Here is a 12,781-nt window from a genome sequence, read left to right as displayed (position 1 = left end):
AATCCAAAGGTTTTACCACTATGTTGACTATCAGAAGGGGAGGAGGCACTCTCAAAGGCTGCAGCTAGGAATGTAGATGGGTACAACCCTAGAAGGGAAGTCTGGGAATATCTATAACAATTACCAATGCATATGTCTTTTCACCCAGCAATTCCACTCTAGGGATTTATCTAGTAGCAGATGTACTCACACACATGCAAAATCACGTGTGCACAAGGTTATGTGTTGTTTGAAACAGCAAAATACTTTAAATAAATTATGGCATGTCCGATACAGTGGAATATGATATAGCTTAAAAAAAGAATGAGGAGGTAATTCCCTGGTAGTCCAGTGGTTAGGACTCGGTGCTTTCACTGCTGGGGCCCGGGTTCGATCCCTAGTTGGAGAACTAAGATAACTAAGATCCCTCAAGCCATGCTGCACAGCAGGAAAAAAAAAAAGAGGAAACTCTCTCTATAATGAAATAGAAAGATTTTCTAGATGTATTATTAAGGTTAAAAAAGAAAAAAGGTGAAGACGAGTATAGAATTTACTACCATAAAAAGGGAAGGGGGGGAAGATGACTATTTATTTGTATTTGTTTGTATATGCTTAATGAGTTGTTGGGAAAATTATGCAAGAAACTGATAAAAGTGGATTATATCTATGGGGGCAGGGGTGGAAAGAAGACTTTTCACTGCATATCTGTATATACTTTTTGATTTTTGAATTATGTGAATATATTACATATTCAAAAAATTAAATTTTGCAAATGAATTTTTTTTCTAAGTATCCGATGATGATAATGATGATAGGAAGAGCAACCATTAATGAACACTTAATATATACTTGGGCTGACTACTTTATATGCATTATCTTGCTTAATCCTTCTATTAACCTCATGGGGTAGATGCAATAATCACTCCTATTTTACAGATGAGGAAAAACTGAGACTCACAGGGTTATGTAGCTAAGAAGTTGTAAAACTGGGATTCAATCTGAGGTTTGTGTGCTTAACCACTATATCACACTGTACATCTATGTAACGGTTTTGATATTGATATATGTATTGACTGATATAAATGAAAAAAGCAATTACCTGCTGTCCTTCTGTACCCTCGGCGGTAACCATAGCAACAGAGTGTGTTCCTGCTGAGGAGATGACTGCATCATGAGCAGGTACTGTGATGGGCGTTCCGTCCTGTGTTACCATTGTGATGGTATTGCCAATGGCCTGCATGTCAGCTTGAGATATGTTGACCTGCAATACAATGCATTATACAATCAGGCAATGTTTCTTGTTTTATCTGGCAGTCTTCATTAAAGGCTAGGCCTAATCCTTGTATAAGTCTACTCTGGGAGCAAATAAGCATTTTACAATGGAAAGAGGTCATCAGAAAAACTGCATATTCCTTTTTTTTTTTTTTTAATATCTTTATTGGAAAAACTGAATATTCCTTAAATGCATTTACTCCTCTCCATCTCTACTGCCAATTTAGACCCTTATTTTTCTCTCATCTAATTTTCTGCAATACAATGTCTTTCCAAATACCTAGTCTAACCCGTCCCTAATCATCCTCTACCTTGTCACCTTTCTAAAAAACAAACAAATTTCATTATGCTCCCTGCTCAAATCCCCAGTTACTCCCCATCACTACAGTTCAGACTTCTTACATGGCACTCATGACCTTTCATCATCTGGCCTTAACAGCTTCTCCAGACTCATCTTTCACTACTTCCAAACCAGCACACAAATCTGGCACTCCAGCCACAACAAATCATTTGCATCCCCGGGAATGTCATATTCTGTTATATTTTTGTGACTTTGCCCTTTCCTTCACTCTCTGCCTGGCTAACTCATAAAAATTCTTCAAGATCCAGCTGAATGGCCATTCTCTACAAGGGCCTCCAAGATTCCTTCAGGAAGCATCATTTACTCCTTCCTCCAGGTTGCCTCAACACTTTACATACCTGTCGATTATATACCCATCATTATGAGAAATTATTGTTCATTTTAGGAACGTCCCTCTCCTGCTAGACTACGATACCCCCCCTTCCAGTACTCCCCACACTAACTTTACCAAAATATCTGTCATTGGGTTCAATAAATGTTTGTTTTTTAATTGACCAAAGGAATGGAATAGAAATCCCTAAAGCAAATGGGAAGGTTATATCTAGAGAAAATACAACATTGGGATGGGGAAAATAGCTGCTTTAAAACATATGAAGAGGGATTAGACTCATTCTATATGGTCAGAGAAAAGCCATGAGTGGATGACACAGTGGTAGGTTCCAGTCTGATAAACCCTCAAATTATCCAGCAATGGAATAGACTGTCTCTTAAGAGAGAAACTGCCTCATCTATATGGGGGCTGCTGTAGAGGGAATTTCTCCAGTATAAGGAGGGAAGGAGGTTAGATCAAATGACCTCCACAGAGCCTATCTGTGATGACCCAATTTTTAAAAAAGGCTTAGGGTTGATGCTGAATTAAAATTGTGTTAGTAAATATGTTAAATCTTATATGCCAATCAGTGGACAAAGAGTGCTGTGTAGAATTAGTGATGTCAAAAGTAAGGGGAAGAGGGATGAATGGGATGGTACAAGTGCTTTGTATTTTCCTATCCTGAATACGTTCTGCCTTCTAGCTAACATCAGCACATTAACAGTTATCAACACAAAGGGCAAATTAATCATGGGAGGTGAAGGTCCGAGAGAGACAGGTAAGAAGAGAGTTCTCCATGGAAGAGGTAGATATAGAAGGATAAAGAACCCCATATGTCTATTTCCACCAGTTATTAAGACAACCTTAGCTAGAGCTTAAAAATGAAATCAAGTCTGAATTATTTTAGACTAGTGGCATCTAGAAAACAATGACAAGTTTGACTATTGAACAACAGCCATTACATTGCTTTTCCTGGGGAAATCAAGATACCTCTTCTATTAATTCTGTGAAGCTAGTTAAGTAAACTCCCATGATTCCAGGTAGGGAGAGAGTCACACTCTGGAAATTTTACAGATGTGCCCATCACTGACTTGCCAGGATGTTTTAATGATGTCCTTGTCACCTCAGCCAAACCTCTGCTGACTTCTCAATCCTATCCCTTCTCTGAATCGGGTTTCACATGGATCTATTACTTTTCAAGCCCTCAATTTCACTGTGGTTCTGACCTTCACCACCTCACATTTGAACTATACCCATAACACCATTTGAATTCTAGAGAGTCACAAACCTTCTCTCTTTACTAATCTCCCTGCATGTAGTCGCTTTCAACAGGCTACTGGAAAGACTCCAGGAGATCCAGCACTGCCTACAAGCTAAACTCCAAACTCTGTGCCCCAATTCAAGGCTTTCCTCAATTGGGACCCAACCTGCCTTTCAAGCCCAGGCTCAGAGAAATATTATTTAACTTGTTTGACTTTTGGTGGGTACTTACATGCTGAGTCCCGTCCTGGGATATGAGAGTAACCTGTTGACTCAACCCAGACTGGGTTACTGTGGCTACTTGTGTAGACACAACATCGTCCCCTTCTACACCTGTAACATACGTGATCTGGGGCCCTTTAAGAACATCTTCACTTTGACCTGTTTAAAACAAATGAATTATTTATTTGATCAAACAACCAAGCTGTTTAGAAAAGAGAGGAGATTTTAAATATTACAGAGAAAACTGACAAAAATTAAATGGCATGTGTATTAAATTCTAAATCATGTTTTTTTTTCTTTGGCCATGTGGCATGTGGGATCTTAGTTCCCTGACTAGGGATTGAACCCGAGGCCCTTGCATTGGAAGTGCAGTCTTAACCATTGGACCACCAAGGAAGTCCCTAAATTCTAAACCATGAAAATGGCTTCCAGCACCTCCTGCCAATTTCTCCACCTCCTCTTTTGCAAAGCCAAACCAAATCAAAGCAGACCAAACCAAACTTTTCCACATAAAGTGTAACTGTTCTAATTTTGAGAGACCTTGCTTATTCTCTTATTTGGAGTAATTATGTGATACCATGCATGTGTGCTGGGGCGGGGAGTGGGGGAACTGTACAGGGAGACTAACTGGCAAATAACCCTTCCAACATGGCAAGTATGCACTAAGTCCTTGCAGTCACTTAAGAAGCTGCTAAAAATGATAAGACAACCTTCATGAACATTAACCACAAAACCAGAATGGTATGTAAACACAACGTACTAACACTAAGTTACTTACTCTTTTAACACAAGTGACTGATTATAAGTCATCAGTACACAGTGACATCACTGTGTAAAGACAATGTAATGGCATATTATCTGGGTTAAGGTTAACCATTTAGTAAGTAACAGAACAGGAGCCCCCCTCCGCTTCTTTATTTCACAAAGAACCAGCAAGTAAACAGCAATTTCAATAGTCAATTACTGCCATACTTGGCAACCAGGAAGATTATTGATCCCTCTCTTCTATTGCTTTCCACCTCTCATGATGCCAGAAAAAGGGTCAATATTTTTTTTTCCTTCAAAGAAGGACTTTATATGCTAATTTATGAGTACTTCTCAAAGTTATGGTTGATGCCTACACTCATACAGCTATAGTCATCATGGTGTAATCTCTATGACACTACTTCATTACTTTTTGTTCTGTTCCATGGCTATTTATTATATTTATTATTATACCATTATTCCAATGGGTTCAAAACCTAGGGGACCATATGGGAGAAAAGGAACATAAACCCATCCTTATTCTTAGAAAAACAATCTTACTTTAATTTTTTTAACAAAATGTGTATTATTATATTATAGATTATCTTCTAGAACACAAGAAATTCTGACAATCTGAAATATCAACATTTAAGGAAGAGATTGAGGAAGCTTAAAAGAGGAACAGTCTTAAACCTAAGTTTGACATCATGAAAGTCTGCTTTCTAATTGCAACGATTTAGCAGCTGTTGTAATATCTAACCATGCACACTTACACTGCTTTGGCTAGAAAACAGTATAGCATTCAAGAGTGAAGGAATTTTGGGGAATTCCCTGGTGGTCCAGTGGTTAGGCGCTTTCACTACCAGGGACCCGGGTTCAATCCCTGGTCAGGGAACTAAGATCCCACAAGCCACGCGGCGTGGCCAAAAATAAAAAAAATTAAAAAATAAAAGAGTGAAGGAATTGTTATTTTCTTACTATCACATGACTGATATCTGAAAAGACAAATTAGAACTACAGGGAATTATTTGAGTAGACAGTGAATGATCTGTTCTTTTCCTTATTCTCCAACCATTTTTTTCCTACCTAAATGTTTTTCAACTCTTCAATACTAGTTGTTAAGAATGGGTAAAGATGTTTTAATTTTCAAATTTACTCCATTTAGGAGATACTCAATGAAACAGGACAACATATGTTTTTGTTTTAGAAAAACCTACTTCATTTTACCTATTTAACTATGCTGATTTATTTAACTGAAATCATAGAATCTAATTCTCTAAAATATTTTTTCCAAGAGTTTATCCTCATTGAAATGAATGTTTTTGTCTCCTACAACACTACTGAATAGCACATGAATCAACTAAGAGTTATCTGGGAGTGCTTCACCACTCTTATGATTAAGACCAACATCTTAATACACCCAAATAGTCTAGGCTGCCCCCGCCTTGCTGTGCAGTCTCATTTCATACCACCTTCCCAGGCAGAAGTGCCATGCTGGCCAGGCTTCTTTCAGTCTCTCCAATTTACTTTGCTCTCTCCCACCTCAGGGCTTTTTGCTTGTGCCAATCCCTCTATCTGGAATGTTCTTTTGCCTTTGCTCCCTGTTTACCACCCCCCCAACCCACCACATCCCTGACTCTACACCAAGTTAACCCCTATTCACCCTGTAGATCTCTCCAAAAATCACTTCCTCAGGGGAGCCTTCTTTGACCTACGAGGCTAGACTAACTTCCCCTCTTATATCCCAGAGCATTAAGCACCTTTCTTTGATAGCAATGATCACAGCTGTAAATGATATGTTTGTGTGACTATTTGAAAAACTTTATGATTTGAGAAAATGCTTTAAGTCATAAATTATGTTCATAACTGTTGCTTTTCAAACACAGACATAGACATACTGGAAAAAACCCTTACCTGGGGGAGGCTCAAAGAAGGCTTCCTGCTCCTCCTCGATGGGCTCAGTGTCATTGTGAGCTGTCCGTTTGTGCATGGCCAGCGTGGAGATCTGCTTGTATGTCTTCCCACAGTGGTTACAGTTGTACGGTTTGGAGTGAGTGTGAACAACATGATGTTTGTACAAACTGGAATATTCTGTGAACCTTTTGTCACACCCAGGGACTGTACAAACATATGGCTTTTCCCCTAAGTAAAGAACAGCACACACATACAAAAAAATCAACTTTTACCTACGAAGGCATAATCATTCCATACCTTCTGGGGGGGGAGGGGGGATGGGAGTGGGGGAAGGGGCAGAGAGGGGGAACCTCTAGTGGCAAAAATAGTTGTCAAATCCCTTTCTATCCTGCTAGGAGGCAGTGCACAAGAAAAGACTCCTTAACTATGGTTTCAACTTGGCTCAAAAGGTGGTCTGCACCCTGAGTCTCATCCCATGCCTGAATACCACTTTCCCCTTAATTTCAAGGGATGTGAAAAAATAAGGATGGAGATGTTTATTGCCCAGTTAACTCTAAGATTTGGTGAAACTGTTATTGTTACCTGTAACTAGATAATCTAGATATCATTAGTGATACTTTACTAATAATGGCAATAATAAATGCAATTATTAGTATAACTAATGTAGCTTACCCTAAGAGTTTTTTAAAAAATATTTATTTATTTTCTAAAAATTTTTATTTATTTATTTGGTTGCACCGAGTCTTAGTTGTGGAAGGCGGGTTCCTTAGTTGGGGCTCCAGGGCTCCTTAGTTGCAGCAGGCGGGCTCCTTAGTTGTGTGGCATGCGAACTTTTAGTTGCGGCATGCATGTGGGACCTAGTTCCCTGACCAGATATCAAACCCAGGCCCCCTGCATTGGGAGCACAGTCTTATCCACTGCACTACCAGGGAAGTCCCAATATTTATTTATTTATTTTATTTGGTTGCACCGGGTCTTAGTTGGGGCACGTGGGCTCCTTAGTTGTGGCAGAAGGGCTCCTTAGTTGCGGCAAGTGGGCTCCTTAGCTGTGGCATGCGAACTCTTAGTTGTGGCATGCATGTGGGATCTAGTTCCCTGACCAGGGATTGAAACCAGGCCCCCTGCACTGGGAGCGCAGAGTCTTAACCACTGTGCCACCAGGGAAATCCCACCCTAAGGGTTTTATAAGGATAATAAACAAAGATTTTCTGAAAAGTCTATGAGACATAGTTTGGACACTTCAGTAAATCTAAAAGGACACACATTTTATATTAACTTCAGTTGACTTCTTGCATCCAATCAAAAGCTATTAAATATTCACTAAAACCAACTCAATACAAAGTAATTCTTTTTCCATGAAACAGTCTAAGAACAATGTAGGCAGTACATATATTTTTACAACTTTTCATTATAGAAAATTTCAAACATACACAAAAGTATAGAGAAACAGTGCAATAAACCCCCATGTACCAATCATCTAGCTTCAACTATCAATTCATGGACAATATAGTTTCATTTATTCACCACACATTTCTACCCCCTCTTCCCACCCTGGATTATTCTGAAACAGCTCCAGATAGCATTCTATCTCATCTATAAATATTTCAGATTGTATAAAAGATGGATGCTTTTTTTAAATAACAAAATTAACAATAATTATTTAATATCATAAAATATCTAGACACTGTTAACATGTAGTGGGGGGAATCTAACACTGAGAGCAAACTGGAAGAAATTAACCTAACTGTAGTTTTTTTTTCTTTTATAAATTTATTTATTTATTTATTTTTGGCTGCGTTGGGTCTTCGTTGCGCGCTCGGGCTTTCTCTAGCTGCGGTGAGTGGGGGCTACTCTTCGTTGTGGTGTGCAGGCTTCTCATTGCGGTGGCTTCTCTTGCTGCGGAGCATGGGCTCTAGAGCGCAGGCTCAGTAGTTGTGGCACACGGGCTTAGCTGCTCCGCGGCATGTGGCATCTTCCAGGACCAGGGCTCAAACCTGTGTCCCCTGCATTGGCAGGCAGATTCTTAAGCACTGCGCCACCAGCGAAGTCCCCCTAACCTTAGTTTAAATGAATACTTGTAACCACTTAGAAGGGGTATGGGGGCCAGGGCCAGGGTGGGGGGTAGCGGGGGAGAATAAACTAATTAAAGTAACTCATACACACAGTATTTGACTAATGCCCTCAGTCTTGGACTAGGCTGGAGTAGGGAAAACTGCAAACAAATCTTCAATTCTTCTTGGTAGGCTTGTTTATTGTAGTGCTATGGGCAAAACAACTCTGAAACTATTTTAGGTGTAATAAAGGATTAAGCGATGAATAAATGTGTCAATGCTGTTGGAAGCCAGAGCTCTTACTATGGCAGAAGGGACATACAAATACGGAATGAGGGAAGAAAAGAGCTCTGTAAGATGAGCTGGAATTGGAGGTACTGGTGTGAACTCACATAATCTCTAAAATGTGCTTATGTGTGTATACATATGCATATCCCAGTCTGTTCTCATTTTACACCTTTCTTGGGTTAACTCCATCTCTTTCCATGGTTCTAAACACAGTAAAACCAACCACAAATAATAAAATCACTAATGTAATCTGTAATATACGTCTTGGACATTAGTAATTGAGATTGCTTCCGTCCTTTGCCCAGCCTGCATTCTCAAAGCAGGGCAGGTTAAAGTTCTTATCTTGCGGAATGGTTGTGGGGGAGATATGACAAGGGCAAGGCCAGGCAGGGAAATGTCAGGCAATTCCAACTCAGAGAACCAGCCCTGTTCATATTTAGGCTGGAGCAGAAACTGCCACTAGGTGGCACCAAACCAGAGTCAAGATGGAAATGAATTTGTATTTTTGGTGGGAGGCAGGTTGTTTTGTGTTTTTGTCTTGAAATTATACTTTTTTAAATTGAAGTATAATTGACTTACAATATTACATTAGTTTCAGGTGTATAGCATACTGATTCAATATTTTTATACATTACGAAATGATCACCACGATAAGTCTAGTTACCATCTATCAACGTACCAAGTTATTACAATATTATTGACTATATTCCCTATGCTGTATATCCCATGACTCATTTATTTTATACCTGGAAGTCTGTACCTCTTAATCTCCCTCGCCTACTTCACTCATCCCCCAACCCCCTCCCCTCTGGCAACTACCAAGTTTGTTTTCTCTATCCATGTGTCTGTTTTTGTTTTATGTTTGTCTGTTTTATTTTTAAGCTCCACATAAGTGAAATTATATGGTATTTGTCTTTCTCTGGCTGACTTATTTCACTTAGCTTAATACCCTCTAGGTATCCATGTTGTCACAAATGGCAAGATTTCATTCTTTTTTATGGCTAATATTCCATTGTATGTGTATCACATCTTTTTTTTTTTTTTTAATATTTATTTATTTGGCTGCGCCGGGTCTTAGTGGCAGCATGCGGGATCTTTTAGTTGCAGAATGTGGGATCTTTAGTTGCAGCATGTGGGATCTTTTAGTTGTGGCATGCAGGATCTTTAATTGCGGCATGCAAACTCTTAGTTGAGGCATGTGGGATCTAGTTCCCTGACCAGGGATTGAACCCGGGCCCCCTGCATTGGGAGCATGGAGTCTTAGCCACTGGACGACCAGGGAAGTCCCTGTGTGTATCACATCTTTATCCATTCATCTATCAATGGATACTTAGGTTGCTTCCATATCTTGGCTACTGTAAATAATGCTGCAATGAACACAGGGGTGTATATAACCTTTTTGAATTAGTGTTTTTTTTTTCTTCATTAAAATACCCAGAAGTGGAATTGCTGGATCGTATGGTAGTTCTACTTTTAATTTTTTGAGGAACCTCCATACTGTTTTCCATAGTGGCTGTACCAATTTACATTTCCACCAACAGTGCAATAGGATTTTCTCTTCTCCACATCCTTGCCAACACTTGTTATTTACTGTCTTTTTGATAACAGCTATTCTGACAGGTGTGAGGTGATATCTCATTGTGGTTTTAATTAGCATTTCCCTGATAATTAGTGATGCTGAGCATCTTTTCATGAAGACATAAATAGAGTTGAATTGCACTTTTGAGCTCCCTAATGGCTAGCTGCACAGTCTCAACTGGGTCATCTGACCAACCTTCCAAAATGGACTGCATTTTACACAGCTGAATCTTTACACTGCACTTATAGCATAATGTGGGCTTTTATGGTATTATCTACTTGATGATCATTAGCCAGTCGTTTCTTCCAGCCCAGACCTACCTCTTGGGTCAGACCACCATTTATAACTATCTACTGGATATCCCTACTTCAATGATTCTTAACCATATATGCACATAAAAGACCTGGAGAGTTTTTAATATATACTGATGTCTGGGCCTCACCTCAATAAAATTATGTCAGAGTCTTTGCAGATAGGATCTGGGAAGCCAGTCTATTTTAAAAAGGTGAATTCAATGCACAGCCACATTTGAAAGCACTACTCTACCTACATGTTCCAAAGATTGGTATGGCCAAACTTAATGTAGGCATCCCTCTTATTAGAATCTAATTTGTCCATAAAACATGTTGAATCGCTAACTTTCAGATAATGAGTCTATATTCCATTACTTTAAATGGGAAAAATAGTTTTCCCAGCCCATCTGAAAATCCCAGCCAATTTTCCCAAATATCACAAAAAGGCTCTTAAGCACCCATGTTACAACACACCAAAAATGTCTGCATAATATGAAGCACTTAAAATACCAATTACCTAATTATTTAACACTCAATGAACTCAGTAGCGGGTATATGTTTGTGTGTAATACACAATGATAGTGCAGTATCAAACAGGAATTTTGTTTCTTTCTACACCACAAACGTACTATAATTTTAAAATGAAATATCTTAAAGATATAAAGGAATGCAAATTATATTAGCAAAATACAATTTTTCTTCTAACCTACAGCCTTCTTTTCTAGGCCTCTTAGGTTTTCACAGCCTTTTCCACTTTCTTAGGAAGCATACAAATAATGTAGGGAAGATGATAGCAATAATGTATAATATACAATGTAAGCATAAGGTATGAATGTATCACAAATATGACTTCAGTGTATTCTATGTTATCTCACATAGACTCACATGCAACTTAAAATTTTTTTCCTTTTGTAGGAAAATGCATGTACAAGTAGATTCATTATAGTGGGTTTTCAATTTGAATCATAAATTTTGAGGAAAAATTTTACCAACCATTACAGCGAATATACAGATGGTGAGAGTTCAGGTGTGAGGGAAACCCAGAGATCTGTATATTGCAAACCGACACTATTATCTTCCCTTCTCAACCTTCTCTTCCTCATCTGAGCATTATCATCTAATCCATCACACAAGTCAGAATGATAGGTTCTCCTCATTCCTCATGACTAACTTGGTCACCAGGTCCTTTGCTGATACCTCTTCAATGTCTTTCATTTTTATCCTTCTCCATCTCACTCACTTCAAATATGTGAATGGCCCTTAATCAGTCTCCTTGCTTATGGTCTCATCTCCCTTTAACTTCTTTCTATGGTATTGACAGAGTGATTTTTTTTCTTAAAAAAGCAAATTTTCTTTAAATCCTCTTAAGGCTTCCCCTCTGTCCATAGCAGTATTCAAAACTTGTTAATGTACCATTTTCAAAGGAAAGGGATTGTTGTAAATGCCTGAAAACATTTCCAGAGATATCCAGGGGTCTGCAGAATGCAGACTAACTTGCACAACTAAAGTTCCATTCTACAAAAATGTCTTTTCATTTTGAATTATCACAAGTTTACTCTTAATATCAGTAATAAAAACAATATATTAAAAATCTTCCTCTCATTCACCTTTCCATTCACATCAAAAATACAACCATCTGAAACTAACACAATATTATAAATCAACCATACTTCAAATAAAAAAAAATACAACCACAAAGTGGAGAATCAAAATTAAAACGTTTTAAGGGGAGGGTGGGATGAATTGGGAGACTAGGATTGATATATATACACTACCATGCATAAAAGAGATACCTAACAGGAACGTGCTATAAAGCACAGGAAGCTCAGCTCGGTGCTCTGTGGCCACCTAGATGGGTGGCATGGGGGAGGGTGGGAGGGAGGTCCAAGAGGGAGGGGATATAGGTATACATATAGCTGATTCACTTCATTGTACAGCAGAAACTAACACAACATTGTAAAACAATTATACTCCAATTAAAAAAAAAAATTTTTAAGTTTTGGGGAATTCCCCAGCAGTCCAGTGGTTAGGACTCGGCGCTTTCACTGCAGGGGGCCGGATATGATCCCTGGTTGGGGAACTAGGAATCCCACAAACCATGCAGCACAGTCACAAAAAAAAAAAAAAAAAAAAAAAATTAAAAACTTTTGAGCTGCAAATGACACCATTAAGAAATTGAAAAAAAAAGCAACAACAAAAACCCCCACAATAACAGGAGAAAATATCTGTAAATCACATACCTAACAAGGGACTTGTATGCAGAATATAATAAAGAATTCTTGTAACCCAACAAAAAAAAAAGACAACCCAATTTAAAAAATGGGCAAAGAATTTGAAAAGACATTTCCCCCCAAAATACATACAAATGGCCAATAAGCGCATAAAAAGATGCTCAACATCATTAGCACACTAGGAAAATACAAATCAAAAGCACAATGAGGTAGATATCACTTCACACACACTATGACGGCTATAATCAAAAAGAGAGATAACAACAACTGTTCGCTA

At 38.5% G+C, this 12,781-nt stretch overlaps 1 protein-coding gene across 8 annotated transcripts in view; it reads right to left on the bottom strand.

Moving 5' to 3' along the window:
* The window catches only part of ZNF143 (zinc finger protein 143), a 60,629-nt gene that overhangs the window by 12,740 nt on the left and 35,108 nt on the right, over positions 1-12,781 (bottom strand). For all 8 annotated transcript variants that reach the window (XM_068555857.1, XM_068555858.1, XM_068555860.1 and 5 more), the window contains 3 exons: positions 6,063-6,290; positions 3,415-3,563; positions 1,079-1,240 (listed from right to left, as the gene is read on the bottom strand). In XM_068555857.1, the coding sequence (XP_068411958.1) occupies positions 1,079-1,240; positions 3,415-3,563; positions 6,063-6,290 (539 nt within the window). The remainder of the gene's footprint in view (positions 1-1,078; positions 1,241-3,414; positions 3,564-6,062; positions 6,291-12,781) is intronic.

Source organism: Eschrichtius robustus, chromosome 11, assembly GCF_028021215.1.
Source record: "Eschrichtius robustus isolate mEscRob2 chromosome 11, mEscRob2.pri, whole genome shotgun sequence".
Taxonomy (NCBI): domain Eukaryota; kingdom Metazoa; phylum Chordata; class Mammalia; order Artiodactyla; family Eschrichtiidae; genus Eschrichtius; species Eschrichtius robustus.
The sequence above is the reverse complement of the archived record's forward strand: the minus strand, read 5'-3'. Positions and strand labels throughout refer to the sequence as shown.